The sequence below is a fragment of the Pelophylax lessonae genome (genome assembly GCF_965119305.1).
Source record: "Pelophylax lessonae genome assembly, chromosome: 11".
In the NCBI taxonomy this organism is placed as follows: domain Eukaryota; kingdom Metazoa; phylum Chordata; class Amphibia; order Anura; family Ranidae; genus Pelophylax; species Pelophylax lessonae.
Window position 1 is genome coordinate 205,602,993 of NC_138778.1, and position 17,971 is coordinate 205,620,963.

The window sequence follows — 17,971 nt, forward strand, 5'->3', positions numbered from 1 at the left end:
AGTGGTGTAATGTTCCGATACCTTTGGTACCCTAAATTACTCTTTTTCACAAGTGTATGCGCCCCACCATTCTCTTTTGGAAAGGTGCGCATACACCTTTAAGACTGAAGCTGTCATCATTCAGCGCCGGACTAGATGGCTATTTAAATCGCCGGTTCTCACTCACATGTGTTCGTTCAAACACCCTTACCTGGATGCTAACTTGGCTTGAAGCTTTCGTGCTTGCAAGCATACCTCGCTGACGGAACCTCGCTGCGCTGATCCCTGCATCCCGCTTCCGGATCATCCGCTCCTCCTGAACCAACCTTCGGCTGTATTGCTATTGGTGCTAAGTACCCCGCAGGGGAACCCTCTATAAACTTATACTAAGCTTACACTATCTAGTTCTGCATAGTAAAGACTATTTATCACATCTGCATATCTAGATTGCTAGCTCTTAAGACTACTGCTACTTATTCCTGCACTGGGTTGATCACTCTTGTATGTCCACCTGCTACTCTGTCATCTGCTACCATACATGATTGCTAAACCTACCTGCATCCATCTGCTACTGTCTTACCTTCAAGTGTCTGTCACCTACCACCTCCACTCAACCTGTCTCTTAAATCTTCATCACTGTGTTACTACATACATAAAGTCACTCTAGGAACCAGCTTGTTGAGTGTGTGTATTTACTAGCTGAATTAAGACCTTCCACACATGATGAGTCATTGAGGTTGGGAATGGTATCTCAGCATCTCTCTTACATGACTACTGAAGTGGAATATTTCTGCAGCTGAAAATCCACACCATACATGAAACGCAGGAGCGTTACAAGTGGCTGGGCTCTAGTGTACAACGTTTCCACTTTCTTCTGATTGGTTACAGCTAGCCTGGGTGAGCTTGTTTGAAGGTTGGCACCCGATCTGTGCTTTGGACTGCAGGGGGGCATTTTGGAGTACTTTCTCCAAGTTTTTGTATATGGCACACACTAACTAAGATGGTGCTTCAAATATTACTGAAAATAATTTTGCAGTGGCTTGGTTCTGTATATCATCTTGTGGTCTCCCAGTGCTCTCCAGGGCTCCCATCTTTATCCATAGGCTCCAGTGACAGTTGAACCCTGCTCAGCTGTGCTACATCTGGACGATCAATAGATGATTGGACCCGCATGAAGCGTAAGCCATGTTATAAGGCTCTTAACCCTTTACTTCTCTGAATACCTATTTACATTGCTTGCTTTTTATTCAACTATTGCTACTCTTAGTCTGCTGCCCCTCAGTGGTGTCTCCTTTCTATTACAGTCACAGGTGCTGCAATCCCCCCAAGGAAGCTCATCATGTTGTGCGAAGATCCATCCCTGGAAGCTGACCCTGAATGATATTTCTACATGTTTTTGCCTGATATCACTACAATGTAAGTTGCCAATTGTCATGTGAATAAATTAGTTTTTATACTGATACACTAAGATGCGCCCTCTGCTTTCTATATACAGTACTTTTATATATTACCTGGCTAAGATTATTTATGAACGAGATCATGTTGACAGTGGTTGAGAATTATATTAATGCCGTTGCCAGCTGCAATACTCACAGCTGTTCCAGTGAGTCCAGTCCATGGAACGCATTCCTCTGTATGCTACGGATTTCATTTTTGTACAGATATCTGTGGGAAGATGTAAAGAATGAACAGTGAGTCTGGATACGTGAACTAGGATGATGTCTACATGTGAGCAGGAAAGACGTTAAACATGGGGACTGAGAATGGGATGCAATAAGAGGTGTTGATAAAGATAGAGAGGGTGTGTTGGAGACAAGGACCATAGTGAGACAAGGAGCACAAAGCTCGTAAGATCACGGGCACTACAGAGGTAGGGATGGGGTAGTAAAGGACCAAAGTGAGATAAAAAGAGGATAGGACAGGAGCTAGCTCCCTGGATACAAAAACTATGCGCATGCGTTGAAAGGAAATTTAATGTCAAAAGGGGGGTGGGTAGATGGAGGAAAATCAGAACAGGAACATATAGTAAAGAGTGCAAGAAGGGGTAGATCAGGGGCAAGGGAATACCAGGTAGGCTGGTGGTGGTAGAGGTCAGGGTATGATAAAGACATACAGATTTTTTTTTTAATTAGAATTTTTTATTTTTTAACCACTTAAGCCCCGGAAGATTTTACCCCCTTCCTGACCAGGGCCTATTTTGCGATTCGGCACTGTGTGAATTTAACGGACAATTGCGCGGTCATGCGACGCTGTACCCAAACGAAATTGACATCCTTTTTTTCCCACAAACAGAGCTTTCTTTTGGCGCTATTTGATCACCTGTGCAATTTTTTGATCATGCGCTATAAACAAAAAAAGAGCGTCAATTTTGCAAAAATAACAATATTTTTCAAATTTTTTTATATGAAATTCCCCCCCCCCCCCAAAAAAATGTAAAAATCAAATTTGTTTAACATTTACGGCCAATTTGTTTTATGCTACATATGTTTGGTAAAAAAAAAATCGCAAAAAGCGTATTTTGATTGGTTTGCGCAAAAGTTATCGCGTTTACTAACAAAGGGAAAGATTTTTGTCATTTTTGTTTTTTTTTTTAACGCGTAATGCCGGCGATCTGCAATTTTTTTGCGGTACTGCGATATTGCGGCGGACAGATCGGACCCTTGACTGACATTTTTGACACTTTTGGGGTTACCAGTGACATTTCTACAGTAATCAGTGCTATACATTTGCACTGTTCCTGTAAAATTACACTGGCAGTGAAGGGGTTAACTTTTTTTGAGAGGGAGGGGTTATGTGTGTCCCTAGGGGCGTGATTCTAACGGTGATTGGCTGTGGCTTGAGGTGTAGGAACAGTGATCAACGGTCCTACATAGTAGAACCGTATGATCACTGTTTCTACACAGGGGAGAATGACAGGCGGCTTGTTTACATCAGCCGCCTTCCTTTCTCCCTCTGCACCGACGATCGCCAAGTGGGGGGGTCCGTGACCACGCGGGAGCGGGAGCGGGAGCGCGCCTCCGGGGGCGCGTGCTTGCTCCCTATATCCTCACAGGCTAGCGACATAGATCTACGTTACTCTGCCTGTGAGGGGCTGACTGCCAACGTAAATAGTCGTGCGGAAGTCGGCAAGTGGTCAAAAAACTTTTTTCTTACATTTTGCACACAAACAAAATAAAATACCCCTCTCCGTCTTGCAAGGCAGAACAAACAGACCAATCACACAAAAAAAAAAAAAGAAAAAAAGAGGGGGGTTAGGGTGGAGGGAAAGGAGTGCAACCTTCATAATTCCTCATCAAGGATTGGGATAAATACACTCTATCCACTGGGTCAATATTGTCTTTAAACTTCCACACAGAGTTTCTAAGATAATAGGTATGTTTTTCATACAAAATATATTTATTAAGCTCTGTTATCCAATCAGAAACAGAAAGAAGCAGAGGGGAAGGTTACCTCCGTACAATTAATCTACGGGCTAGAAATAACACTCCTAAAACAGTATGCCATGAATCCTCAACTGTTAAGGATGGGTCAACATGAACAAGTAAACAGGTAAGAGGGTCAACCAGCAAATTAACCCCAAAAAGCCCTTAAAGCGTCCCTACCAACTCAGCCCATACCATTTTGAATTTGGCACCAGAAGATGAATAAGGGACCCAGATAAGTGCCCACATCTAGCACACCCATGGTCATTTCTCATACCAAATTTTAACAAAAATGTGGGTGTTCTATAGACTCTATGTGAAATAAATATCGGCATAAGTCAACAAGAGAGTAGAGAAACACTCTCAAAGGACTGTAGGACCCCCTCCCAATAATGATCAGAAATGGGGCCTGTATCTCTCTCCCATCAAGATTTTCATAGCAAGGGGAACCTCAAAAGGAACCTATCCAGTAGTCCATGGTAAGTATGTAAAATGAATTCCTTAGTTGATATTGCTCCTAGTACAGTGTTGGCAAAGGGCATGGATGAAAAAGAACCCAAAGCCAATTTAGGTTGAGCTTGAATAGCATGACTAAGTATTGGTAAAACCACTTTTGGTTAAAATCAAATAATGTCACTAACTGAGCAAAGGACTTTATGGTACAGCAATAATAAAGATGTTCAAAGTAGATATTCCTGCCCTTTCCCATCTCTGAAAGCCTTGAAGCGCACAAACTTCAGGAAAAAGGGCATTATCCCAAATGGGGTATATTTAGTAAAGGAGTAAACCTAACATTTTTTTGGTCGCATCCCAGATTTTACACATTAGAAAAATTATTGTTAGAGGGTTAGCAGGGAGAAGAGAACCAAGGGATCCAGGGAGAGGAAAAAAAGCAGGATGGTTTAGGAATACAAAGACAGCAAAGAAAGGGAGCCAGGAATCAAAGAAAAAAAAAAAAGCTACTAACTAGGATAACCAGGAGATTATATGGCTAATGGACAAGGAGATTTATGCAGGGTACACACTAGTAGAAAATCTGCCGAAAATTCCCGCCCGATGTGAAATCATCCGATTTTCGCCTAGTGTGTACACAACTTTCAGCAGCCGATGCCGACATTTTCAACGAAAAAAAAACGGAGGGACAAACACCAAAATTTTTTTCGTCCGTCCCCAGACGACCGATTTTCGTTTAATGTGTATGCAGTATGTCCGTGAAAAATCGGATACGAAAGTTGCTGACAACCCGGAAGTCTAGGAACAAATGTGCCAAAAAAAAGAAAAATCGGAAAAGAAATTTCGTGAACATTTATGCACTGTCGACTAAAAACGGTAATGAACGCTGAGAAGACAGAGAAAAATCAGAGGATATTTCGTCCGATTTTCGTCAAGTGTGTACGACCCTTAAGCCAGGGAGCTGACTAGAAGAAGGAAACGATGGAACAAAGATATGGGGGGAAAAAAGCAAGGAGAGGAAGACAAAGACCAGAGTGGAAGAGAGAAGAGGAGAGAATATGACTAGAAGGATAGGAGAGGAAGACAGAAAACAGGGAACAAGATGGAGATCCCCAGAGAGGTTTTCACTAGAAGAATAACAAGAAGAAGAAGAAGAAGATAGAGACCAGGATAGAGGAAGGAAAACCATAACAGGACATGACTAGAAGGAGAGGAAGAAAGGGTCTGGCATAGAAGAAGGAAAACTAGGAGAGGATATGCCTGGGAGGATAGCAAAGTGAGGAGGACACGGACCTGGGAAGAAGGCAAGTAGTAGGAAAGGACAAGGAACCTAGGGATGGCAAACAGGTCACTACTATATTGGGTATAACCAGTGGTGTATTTAGGTTTTGTGTTGCCCTAGGCCTGACTAAACTTGTGCAACCCTTAATTTAATTATGCATTAGGCTGCAGTGCCACAGTTATTCACATTGGCGGCCGTCGGGCCAGGTGTATTAAGTGTGGTCTGCGGCCTGTGATCTGTCTGAATGTCCTCACTGGCCGGTATTATCATACCAGCAGGTAGCAGTGTGACCGCTTTATGGGGATGCCAGACTGATTTGCCTCCTGGACCCTGCCCTCTGGCCCAATTCGTCCCATAGTACTGGCACTATACTAAAAGTGTATCGCAAGCTGGTGGGGACCCTTTTCATGCGGGAGTCGGGAGCAGGCTGGGTTTTTTTGTGGGGGGGTGCAGCTTTTTTGCTGCCCCCCTGCAAAGTTCCGCCCTAGGCATGGGCCTTGTTGGCCTAGGCCAAGATACAGCACTGGGTATAACAATTGGGGATGAGCAGAATGATTTGGGCTGCATTGCTTTTGTAGAAACTTCCCAGAAACACTCTAGATTTCTTGCACTGAGCTGCTTGAAAAAGGAAAAAAACTGAACATATCTACTCTTCTTTTTTTTTTTTAAAGTTGTGACTTTAGAGGATGTATTTAGAGTGTATGTGTATATCTGTTCAGTCGTATCTGACTCTTAGCAATTCTAGTAGCCAACTCCGTGGACACCAGTATATATGATAGTCTAGTTTATTTTATTTGGTGTCCTTTGTATTTGTTTTTATTTTCCTTTTTGTTTATTTGATCATTCTTCGTGTCCTATCACTTTAAATATATATATATATATATATATATATATATATATATATATTTATGGTCTTTTTTTCCCTTTCTGTGAAAAAACACGTTACATAAGAATGCTTATTTTTGGCACAAGAACAGGATACTTGAATACATGAAAGGTGCTTCATACACCCTGAGGGGCTCATGCCTAAGCACGATAGAGAATGGTCTACATCAGGGGCGTAACTACAGGGGTTGCAGGGGTTGCAATTGCAACCGAGCCCCATGCTCCAGGGGGCCTGTGCAGCATGTAGAGAAATCACTGTCCTCCTTTTTCATCCTGTAGCTGCAGAAGGAAAATGGAGGAGATTGGTTCCTCTGTATGCTGCCCCCGCCACTCCTCCTATCCAGTTCACTTGTGTTCTGCTGTCTCTGGGCCCCTGTGTGCTCCCCCAGTCCCCCCCACCATCAGTGGGAAGAGCCCCAGGCTTGAAGGAAAGGGCCCCAGCCAGGGGTCCGGGGGGCCCTTCATGGTTTCTTGCACCGGGGCCCTGAAGGTTCTAGTTACGCCTTTGGTCTACATGTAGATATAGTCACTGCCATATGCAACCATTACAAATACAGTAAATCAGAATTATCCTTATAGGGAAAAAATTTAACAGAAAGCAGGGAAAAGGGAAGTTTTTAGAAAAAAAAGGTCTAACTGACAGATGCTTCAAATTTTCCAATTTCTCAAATGGTTTCTGAGAGAGCCGCTGGATACGGTTGTTGTTCAGCAACCTGCAATACGCAAGACAAGAGAGTTAATATTCAGGCGTAAGACTACACATTTAATCTAATCTTTCAGTAGTCTGGTTTTGTATTTCAATTCCATTCTAGAAAAAAAAAAAGGTCATGGGGGTACAATTCCCAATATTTGGTGGACGTGCCCAAATATCTGCAGGCTTTGGATTCCTGTCTATATTTTGATTTAAGCCAGTAATAGATGGGTAGAATCTCGGTTGGTTCAGCTGGGACCAGCCGAGATTCAATCCACGTATGAGCAGGCTGGTTTTACTGAAGTTGATCAATCGACCGACTTCAGTACAACCAGCCTGTCAGATTTTTTTCATGCGATCACTGCCTCCAGTGCCAGCAGTAAACTCTATTTTCTGCCGGCAGAACAAAATATTGTTGCGGCAGGGACTCCCCCCCATCAATACTGATTGTTGTAGTGGAAGGAAGGAGAATTGCTTTACAGTGCGCTGGGCTGCAGCCTGCACAAGGACCCAGTGGAAGCACTACTGAATAAATCCCCTGAAGGCGTTTCATGCTCTACAGCTAAATTAATCACTTTAACTGCTACTAAGCAAACAATTGCTCATTTCTGAACGTCTCCCACACTAAATTTCTCAGAAATTCACTCCCAACTCAATGGAACCATGATGAATGACAAATTATCCACTATTAATATAGATAGCCAGGCCAAGTTCTTGAAAATGTGGTCCCCGTGGATTTCATAATCCCAACCAAACCAATGCGCTTTAAGTTTTTTTGTTGCCAAACGCATTAACGCAGCCCGTACAGGAGAGGAAACTATTCTGCTTCACCTTCACCCCCATTTCCATTCCGATACCTTACCCCCTTTCTGTAAGCTCATCTTCTAACTAGCTCTCCTTCCCTTCTCTCCTAATTTCTTCCTTTTCCTAGTACTCAATCCAGTATTTTTCAATCCAGTTTGGAACTTTAAATCCCTAACTAATAACATTACGTGTCCTGTTAGTGATGTTAATAACTTTTGAAACTTGATGTCAGGACCCAGGTCTGAACCTGCAACCTCTGCTGTGTCTGGCAATGTCTCTTCTTGCTTAGCCACCTAGGTTGCTGGACAACTCCCTCTCTGATCCATTGAACAATCCTGCTGTGGGCCTTCTGCTGAACCTTGAACCCTTTGCTCCTCCCATAAACTTACTATTTTAACCATGCCTTTGTACTTCCTGTTTGGCAGATTATTGTGCTCTCACCAGCCAATATCTCGCTCTTGTCACCCCTGCTTCTGTCCCTATCTTCACTACCACTTATTACCGACCCTTGGCTTGTTCCTTGACTTCGTTACCTGGTATATCTGCTAGTGGACCATGGCTTGCTAATTTCCTGTTGTGGCGATCCTGAGGACCATTGCCTGGTACTAACACGCAGCAAAACCCATCTCCACCATTAGGAGTTTTGGTGGTTAGTGCTTAGGCCAAGCACCTCAAATAAGTCCTTGTATACTTCCAGGGTAACCTGCTACTTTATTTATGGTTGGTGGGAGCTACTTGTCTTCAAGCCCAACCCCTGACCATGACACTTGAATACCTTTGTACATACATCACACATCACATCCTTGCACCTGTATTTATCTATATGATGAATTGTAAGCTGTGTGTTATCAAATGTTTGACAAAGTCCTTTTTGGCATGTTATATTCAAAACTTTTTGTACACCTTGTAATGTGGAAAACCACCTCACGAAAATATCCCTACTGTTTAGTTGTACTGAAGAATGCCAATAAATATTGAGCAAAAAAAAAAAAAAACCTGATGCATTGGCGGACACTACTGTCAACTCTTTTAATCAAATTTATCCAACTGAGCTGAAGAGGAAGCAATTGTTTTCAAAGAGCTTCTAGAACAGAGGCCTACCCTTCTTTACATAGAATTGATTACCAATATTAGAATTCCGTTCAAAACCAAGCTCACTATTTTTCCTCCCCTACGTGACTCTTCCCCTGATTTCACTGTCAAGACTGATAGCACTACTATCAGCCCGTCTCCACATGTCAAGGTTCTAGGTGTAATCCTGGACTATCCTTTCTGCCTCACATCCAATCACTGTTGAAATCTTACCACTGCGACCTCCACAACATCTCCAAATGCGCCCCATCCTAACCAATGACATCACAATGCTCATAATCCTCTCCCTGGTCATCTCTCGCCTCGACTACTGCAACTCTCTTCTCATTGGATTACCTCAACATAGACTATCCACTCTTCAGTCTATAATGAATGCTGCTGCCAGGTTCATCCACCTGACCAACTGTTCAATATCTGCTACTTCTCTCCACTGACTTCCACTCACCCAACGAATAAAATACTAACAAAAACCTACAAAGTCATGCACAGCTCTGCTCACAGCTACATCACTAATCTAGTCTCAAAATACCAACCAAATTGTTCTCTTCGTTAACTCCCAGGACCTCCTGCTCTCTAGCTCCCTCGTCACCTCCTCCAATGCTCGCCTCCAGGACTTCTCCCATGCCTCTCCTATCCTATGGAACTCTCTTACTCAATCTATCAGACTTTTTCCTACTCTGTTTGCTTTTAGATAATCCCTGAAAACCCTTCTCTTCAGAGAAGCCTTTTCTGCCACATCTAACAACTGTACTTTTATTTTCTCCATCAGTTTATCCCCCACAGTCAGGGGCAGACTGGCAATTTTAAGCCCAGGGGGCAAGTACAAACCAGAGGCCCATGGTGCAGCGACTCGGCCCCCCCTCCCACTCTTCCTCTTCCCATCCTCCTCCTGGCCCCCCATTCCAGGCTGAAGCCCTGCTCCAGATACTCTCTACTCACCGGCTGATTCCAGGTTCCCAACCTGGCCAGCAGGGGGTGGCTGGGAGGAGCTGGGACAGCTCAGTTGGGGCTGGCCAGGGTAGGAGAGTCTCAAGTGGGGCACCATCAATGCTGTCCTTGTCTTCATACTGCACTTAGTAGGTCAGTGGCAGGGACTTTTTACTTCTCTTTACCAGGAAACCTTTAGGCATGTCTGTGGCAGAAGCAGTGCAGCCTCTTTACAGGACATCAGAGCGGCCCAGGGGGGCAGTTGCCCCCCTGCCCCCTGGCCCAGTCATCCCCTGCCCACAGTTATTACCTTCTGCATCACTTGACCCTCCCTTTTAGATTATAAGCTCTAAGGAGCAGGGCCCTCTGAATCCTCCCGTATGGTATTGTATTGTAACTATACTATCTGCCCTCATGTTGTAAAGCACTGCGCAAACTGTTGGCGCTATGTAAATCCTGTATAATAATATTTGGAATCCTCATTATTAGAGGCCTGGTTGGTAGCACCCTGAACCCTGCCCGGCGCCATCTCCATGTGGGCTCATACAATCCTTCCTTCTGTCTGTAAAGAGAAAGAGCATCAGCATTGCCTTACAAAGTGTGAAGATGGGGCAGCTTCTGGAGGGCTTCAGAATTGACCTCTCGGATACGGTTAAATCTCAGGTCCCTGCGGAAACAAAAATCAGAATGGATTATATATCGCTGCCCTGTATGATAAAAGCTTTATGAGTATTGGTTTGGGGCATACCACCTTTGTGACCTTGCGAGCTCTGAAATACCATGCATTCCCTCTGCCTTAGCGCCCTGTATAAATTAGGGGTCTCTACCTATCTGTGCACCACATTTACAGTATCTCCAATGCGTTCTGATCTGAGCTTTGTAGTCACGCCATTTTATTCCTGATATGTCACAATGTAAAATAACAGTATAAAAAAAAAGCATTGCCTAGGGTGAGATGATGTCACCAAACTGCTAAAGGCAAAAGGAATATTTCCTCGTTCTTCTGTCTGAGACTACAGTATTGTAACGTTGCAGCAAGTCACAAGGCTGCAGCAGAGGCTGATCTGTGTTATGCCTCGTACACACGCAACGATTATCGGCCGACCGATCGTCCGACTTTTGTCCCGAGTGGTTTTTTGTTGGTTGGAATGTGCCTAGACTGCACACGAATTTTCTCGGCCAACAAAAATCTACTTCAGAAGTGATGTCATGTGCTGGTTTACTTTCCGTGTGTTTTTTCTTCTCTGAGCATGCCCAGTCTTACTCATCTGATTTTTGTCTGCCGAAATCTGTACTGACTGAGGAACAATCGGCCGTTGTGTTGACGGCCAACAAAAATTTTATAGCATGCACACCAGAGTCGGTTGTCGGAAGCATCATACTAACAAGCCGAAAATCGGCCGATCGGACGCTGGCCGAAAATTCCCGGCCAATAATCGATGCGCGTGTACGGGGCTTTAGGCATTTGTGAACACACCCATGAACTGGACAGGCTTTTTATAATTGTCTCATCTCTAAACCAGTATCTCTTGGAAGTAGATGGTGACCCTATCTGATGCCAACTTTTTGATGAGAAAAAAATATGAAGGCAATGGCAGAAGGAACACTGTGACCTCTTTGAGAGGTAACATGAACTTAACATTTTTTTTCTTTCTTAACTTTTTGTCTTTTTTTTAGTTTTTCCTGTCTTTGCTATGCATCCCATTAGATATCCACTACATAAACGGTTTATAAACACCTCGAATGGGGAGAAAATAGGGAACAAAAGTGGAACTGAAACCCATAATGAGCAATCACGTTTTCCCATGTAAAATAAAGTATATTTAAAGGCAAAACCTTTTATTTTTTCGGTTTGATTACAATGGAGAGGGATAACGCCTGTCAGGTTTTTATTGCTGTCTGTGTTCCCGTTAGGGAGATTCACCCTCTCTATTTATCCTGTTTACCATTATCATTGAAAGCAAAAGGAAAAAGAAAATCCCAAATTTTGGGTTGTCCCCAGAAAAGTAATAGATGGGAAATCTTCCGATGGGGACACTAATTCTGGTGACCTGGGGGTCCCCAAAGAATTCCTTTAATTTTCAGAGATTTCCTCTCTCTTTGGCTATAGGACATAGATGGTGAAAAAAAAAATCTGACAGGGGTTCTAACCCTTCCTTACTCTATCCAAAATGAAAGAAAAAGTTTTGCCTATAGTTCTACTTTAAGCAAGCAATGTGTTTGGTACATTACAGGAAACTCTTCACTTTACTCAGTTTTTAATTATCAAAATCATAGGACAGGTTCTCTTTAAGGAAAACCTCAGCTAAGCACTATTCTGATCTAACACGCCCATGTGATGCAAGTCCACCCCAATCAGGACTCCGTGTTGCGTTTTTGATGCGTTTATTATAATTTCTCTTTCACAAACAGTGTATAGCTGGTTGCTAAGGAGTGGCCTGGGAAGTCAGCCGCTGCGTCCTTAACAACCAATGAGTCATCAGCTGTCAGTGGGGTCCCCTACTGACAGCTGAATGTAAAAAAAAAGAATTGCCAGCAAAACAAAAAAAAAAAAAGAAATTGGGAAAAAAAAAAAAAATGGCGTGGGCGGGCGTTGTGATTGACAATGGATCTACATGAGGGGACATTGTTTTTTTCTTTTTTTAAGGACTTGTCAAAAACTCTTGTGCTGTCTTTATTTACTTTTACACTTTTTTGGTGAATGGGCAGGGGTACCATACTCATTCACATGGGGGGGGGTGAGAACTAGGGACCCCCTTGTTAAAGGGGGCTTCAAGATTCCGATAAGCCCCCCAACCCGCACATCCCCACAACCACAGCCCGAGGTTCTGGGGAAGAGACCCTTGTCCCCATCAACATGGGAACAAGGTGCTTTGGGGCGGGGGGGCAGAGCTGCCCCCCCCACATGTCGAGGGCATGTGGCCTGTTATGGTTAAGGAGGGGGGGGGGAGGGCGCTCATTCGTCCCCTCCCTTTCCTGACCTGCTGGGCTGCATGCTCAAATAAGGGTCTGCTATGGATTTTGGGGGAGCCCCATGCCATTTTTTAAAAAAATGTTGGCGTGTGATACCCTTCCAAATTCATACCAGACTAGAAGGGCCTGGTATGAATTTTTTGGGGGAACCCACATCGTTTTCTTCCCACATTTTTTTTTGCCGGCAATTCTTTTTTTTCACTTTCGGCTGACAGCTGATGACTCATCGGTTGCTAAGGATGGGGCGGCCGGCTTCCCAGACCTCTCCTTAGCAACCAACTTTACACAGTTTGGTAAAGAGAAAAAAAAAACCTGTATGCAAAAACGCGGGTTTGAAAATACAAAACGCATCAAAAACCTTTTTTTGTTTTTACATAGAATGGGGATCAGCTAGACCCGTCAGGTCTTCTGTTTCACTTCTGGAGACACAATCCCCTCTTAGGCAGTTTCAGATGCCTCCATTGAAAGGTTTCCCCTCCTATTCCTGTTCCAGTGACAACTGTAGCATTTCTCGATCCAAAATAAATAAGAAGGTTTTGGCTTTAGATATACTTTGACTTTATTATGCCAAAGTACTTGGTGGCTATGCTGACCATAAAAGAACGTTCAGGATGTATTTTATGGAACATTTGTGTCCAGCTAGGGTTCACCTCCATCCACACGGAATAAACTGTCCCTGGAATCCTGCCATGCTGGACATGGCTACACCGCCGAGCACACACTGCGTCCTCAGTGTGCATAATAAGGATGCGTGCGAACATGAAAACATTCGGTGACATCACCGATAAAGAACTCCATCAATTTCTTCCTAGAAGCACGAAACACTGGCAGCAAAAGCCATACAGAAGGTCAGAGAAAAGAGAGCTCCAAGCTGCTTTATGTAAAGGAGAAAAAAATATTTGGGGAAAAAAATATGTAGTTTCTGAGACAAACGGCCTTCCACCATACTCAGTTTAATATTCTCCTGTACAAACTGCCCCCATCATACCCTCTGCACTCTTCTCCTGTACAAACTGCCCCCATCATACCCTCTGCACTCTTCTCCTGTACAAACTGCCCCCATCATACCCTCTGCACTCTTCTCCTGTACAAACTGCCCCCATCATACCCTCTGCACTCTTCTCCTGTACAAACTGCCCCCATCATACACTCTGCACTCTTCTCCTGTACATACTGCCCCCGTCATACACTCTTTACTCCTCTCTTGTGCATACTGCCCCTTCCTACTCTCTGTACTCCTCTCCTCCTCTCCTGTACATACTGCCCACGTCATACACTCTTTACTCCTCTCCTGTGCATACTGCACCTTCCTACCCTCTGTACTCCTCTCCTGTACATACTGCCCCCATCATACACTCTTTACTCCTCTCCTGGGCATACTGCCCCTTCCTACTCGCTGTACTCCTCTCCTGTACATACTGCCCCCGTCCTACCCTCTGCACTCTTCTCCTGTACATACTGCCCCCATCATACTCTCTGTACTCCTCTCCTGTATATACTGCACCGTCCTACCCTTTGTACTCCTCTCCTGTACATACTGCCCCTGTCTTACCCTCTGTACTCCTCTCCTGTACATACTGCCCCCGGCCTACCCTCTGTACTCCTGTACATACTGCCCCGTCCTACCCTCTGTACTCCTCTCCTGTACATACTGCCCCCGTCCTACCCTCTGTACTCCTCTCCTGTACATACTGCCCCCGTCCTACCCTATGTACTCCTCTCCTGTACATACTGCCCCCGTCCTACCATCTGTAATCCTCTCCTGTACATACTGCCCCCGTCATACCCTCTGTACTCCTCTCCTGTACACACTGCCCCTGTCTTACCCTCTGTACTCCTCTCCTGTATATACTGCCCCCGTCCTACCCTCTGTACTCCTCTCCTGTACATACTGCCCCCGTCCTACCCTATGTACCCCTCTCCTGTACATACTGCCCCCGTCCTACCCTATGTACTCCTCTCCTGTACATACTGCCCCCGTCCTGCACTCTGTACTCCTCTCCTGTACATACTGCCCCCGTCCTACCCTCTGTACTCCTCTCCTGTACATACTGCCCCCGTCCTACCCTCTGTACTCCTTTTCTGTACATACTGCCCCTGTCTTACCCTCTGTACTCCTCTCCTGTACATACTCCCCCCGTCCTACCCTCTGTACTCCTCTCCTGTACATACTGCCCCCGTTCTACCCTCTGTACTCCTCTCCTGTACATACTGCCCCTTCCTACCCTCTGTACTCCTCTCCTGTACATACTGCCCGTTCTACCCTCTGTACTCCTTTCCTGTACATACTGCACCCGTCATACCCTCTGTACTCCTCTCCTATACTATTGTCGGGAAGAGGCCCTTGTCCCCATCAACATTGGGACCAGGTGCTTTGGGGCATACAGCCCCTCCTGCCCCAAAGCCACCCCTTCACGTTGATGGGGACAAGGCCCCCCCTTTCCTGACCTGCTGGGTTGTGTGCCTGAATAAGGGTCTGGTATGGATTTTGAAGGGGACCCCGCGCAATTTATTTTTTTTAATTTTGGCGTTCCCCTCAAAAACCATACCAGACCAAAAGTTTTTATTTTTTATTTTGGCGTGGGGTTCCCCAAGATTCATCCAAGATTTAAAGGGCCTGGTATGAATCTGGGTGGGGGGGAAACCCCACGCCGTGTTTATATATATATATATATATATGTATATCGGCGTGAGGTTTCCTCAATACCAGAAGCAAAGGAATTCTTTTGATTGGTCAAAGGACAAGTGGAAACAATAAAGTCGCAAGGAAGTCGAAACACGAAGTAGAAGGGCAAAGTCGGATCGGAAGTCGTACTACTTTTGTGTCGGATCAGTGTGAACATAGCTAAAAAGCTATAAATGGTGTATTACATGCTGTTAATACTTAACTCACTATTTCTGCAAAAAACCTGGTTGATCCTGCTGCTCTCTATCTTCCCCTTCTGTCCAAGTCCCCGATTTTGCAGCTGTGGTGGCAACTCTGCACATGCTCAGTTTTCAGTGAGTTTCTAAGCCAAAGCACACATGTAGGCGTATACACAGTGGTAAAAGACAGCCCACTCCCTCCCTCCCCCCCATGCCCACTATACAGCTAAACACAATAGGGGCAGGATATTACATGCAGTTTAATGGAGGCTTCACCTCCCTGTTATTCTAAGACACAGGCTGGAGGGGAGTGACAGAGCCTATAACTGACAGAAATCCACCCACACCATATTTTTGCCAAAAAATAATAAAGATTTGATTTCAAATATAATATTGTATGACGATTTAAAAACAGTTTATTGATATTACTTGTTTTTACTCTGTATTCCAAAGGCTGTTTTTTTTATTTTTTTTATTGTGAACATGTGACCAGCAGCAGTGGACTAGAATCTTCTCCTGCCACTGCTTCCCTGCAGACAGGCTGGGAGAGAGCTGGGTCACATAGCTGTATATCAATCTGATAGGGGTTATAACCCTTCCTTACTCTATCCAAAATGAAAGAAAAAGTTTTGCCTATAGTTCTACTTTAAGCAAGCAATGTGTTTGGTACATTACAGCAAACTCTTCACTTTACTCAGTTTTTAATTATCAAAATCATAGGACAGGTTCTCTTTAACCACTTAAGCCCCGGAAGATTTTACCCCCTTCCTGACCAGGGGGTATTTTGCGATTCGGCACTACATGATTTTAACGGACAATTGCGTGGTCGTGCGACGCTGTACCTAAACAAATTTGACGTCCTTTTTTTCACACAAACAGAGCTTTCTTTTGGTGGTATTTGATCACCTGTGCAAATTTTTTGATCATGCGCTATAAACAAAAAAAGATTTTGCAAAAATAACAATATTTTTCACATTTTTTAATATGAAATTCCCCAAAAAAAATGTAAAAATCAAAATTTTTTAACTTTTTCGGCCAATTTGTTTTATGCTACATATGTTTGGTAAAAAAAATCGCAAAAAGCGTATTTTGATTGGTTTGCGCAAAAGTTATCGCGTTTACTAACAAAGGGAAAGATTTTTGTCATTTTTGTTGTTTTTTTTTTAACGCGTAATGGCGGCAATCTGCGATTTTTTTGGGGGTACTGCGACGTTGCGGCGGACAGATCGACTGACATTTTTGACACTTTTGGGGTTACCTGTGACATTACTGCAGTAATCAGTGCTATACATATGCACTGTTACTGCAAAATTACACTGGTAGTGAAGGGGTTAACTTTATTTGAGAGGGAGGGGTTGTGTGTGTCCCTAGGGGCGTGATTCTAACTGTGATTGGCTGTCTGTTGAGCTGTAGAAACAGTGATCAACGGTTCTACATAGTAGAACCGTGTGATCACAGTTTCTACACAGGGGAGAATGACAGGCGGCTTGTTTACACAAGCCGCCTGACTTTCTCCCTCTGCAGCGGCGATCGCAGAGTGACCGGCAGACATCGGGTCCGCCGGTCACACGCGCGGGGGGGTTCGTGACCACGCGGGTGCGCGCCTCCGGCGGCGCGCGCGCCCCCTAGACCCTCAAAGGCTAGCGACGTAGTACTACGTCACTTTGCCTGTGAGGGGCTGACTGCCGACGTAGATAGTCGTGCGGCAGTCGGCAAGTGGTTAAATAACATTTTTTTCTGGACAGCTTGGCCTGTTACAGGATAGAAAATACACTGTATCTACTCGCAGGATCACCAGGTAATAAAACCATATCACAGAGAGGACTTCGAAAAACAGAACCTGCTGTGTTGATGCTACTGACAGCCCGCATCATATATGTTATTGATGATTTTGCCCAGACATCCTTTTTTGTGAAGGTAACCTTCTCTGTAGGCGTTTAGAACTGGCTGATCGGAGATTTCTGTTTTAGGATGGGAGATGTTCTCTCAAATAAAATAACTCCCAAGAGTTGAACCAGAAACCTTCAGTTACAGAACATACAGTAAACCGGAACATTGAGCAGAGCGCCTTCAAATTGAGGGAAGAGAGCCCAACATAAACCCTGTAGGACCTGAGGGGTCTGGCCTGCTATCCCAATAGAACACAAAGATAGAAGAGTAACACTAGAGGAACACAGACCTGGAAGTCTAAAGTGATTTTAAAGGTTAATTTTCTTTTTTTTTTTTTAAAAATAAACATGTTATACTTACCTGCTCTGTGTAATGGTTTTGCACAGAGCAGCGCCAATACTTTTCTTCTCAGGTCCCTCTCCACCCCTCCCTCCTGCCCCTATAGCAAGCAGCTTGTTATGGGGGCACCTAAGCAGGCTTTCTCCCGAGCCACTACTTTGTCTATTTAGAGACAGAGCGTGGCTCAGCCCCACCCCACCCCCACTGGCTGTAATTGACAGTAGCGGGAGCCAATGGCACCCGCTGATGTCCAAGCCAATGAGGTGGGAGAGCCACTGCTATTGAGCACATTGCTAGATCGAGATGAGGATCAGGTAAGTGTTGGGGGGGGGGGGAGCTGCACACAGAAGGTTTTTACTATGCATGAAG

General features: G+C 44.5%; 1 protein-coding gene across 1 annotated transcript in view; it reads right to left on the minus strand.

Annotated features, from left to right (window-relative positions):
* The window catches only part of LOC309566450 (peroxidasin homolog), an 81,935-nt gene that overhangs the window by 53,485 nt on the left and 10,479 nt on the right, over window positions 1-17,971 (minus strand). The window contains exons 2-4 of the mRNA XM_082271593.1: window positions 10,131-10,202; window positions 6,663-6,734; window positions 1,573-1,644 (exon numbers count right to left, since the gene is read on the minus strand). Of these exons, the coding sequence (XP_082127719.1) occupies window positions 1,573-1,644; window positions 6,663-6,734; window positions 10,131-10,202 (216 nt within the window). The remainder of the gene's footprint in view (window positions 1-1,572; window positions 1,645-6,662; window positions 6,735-10,130; window positions 10,203-17,971) is intronic.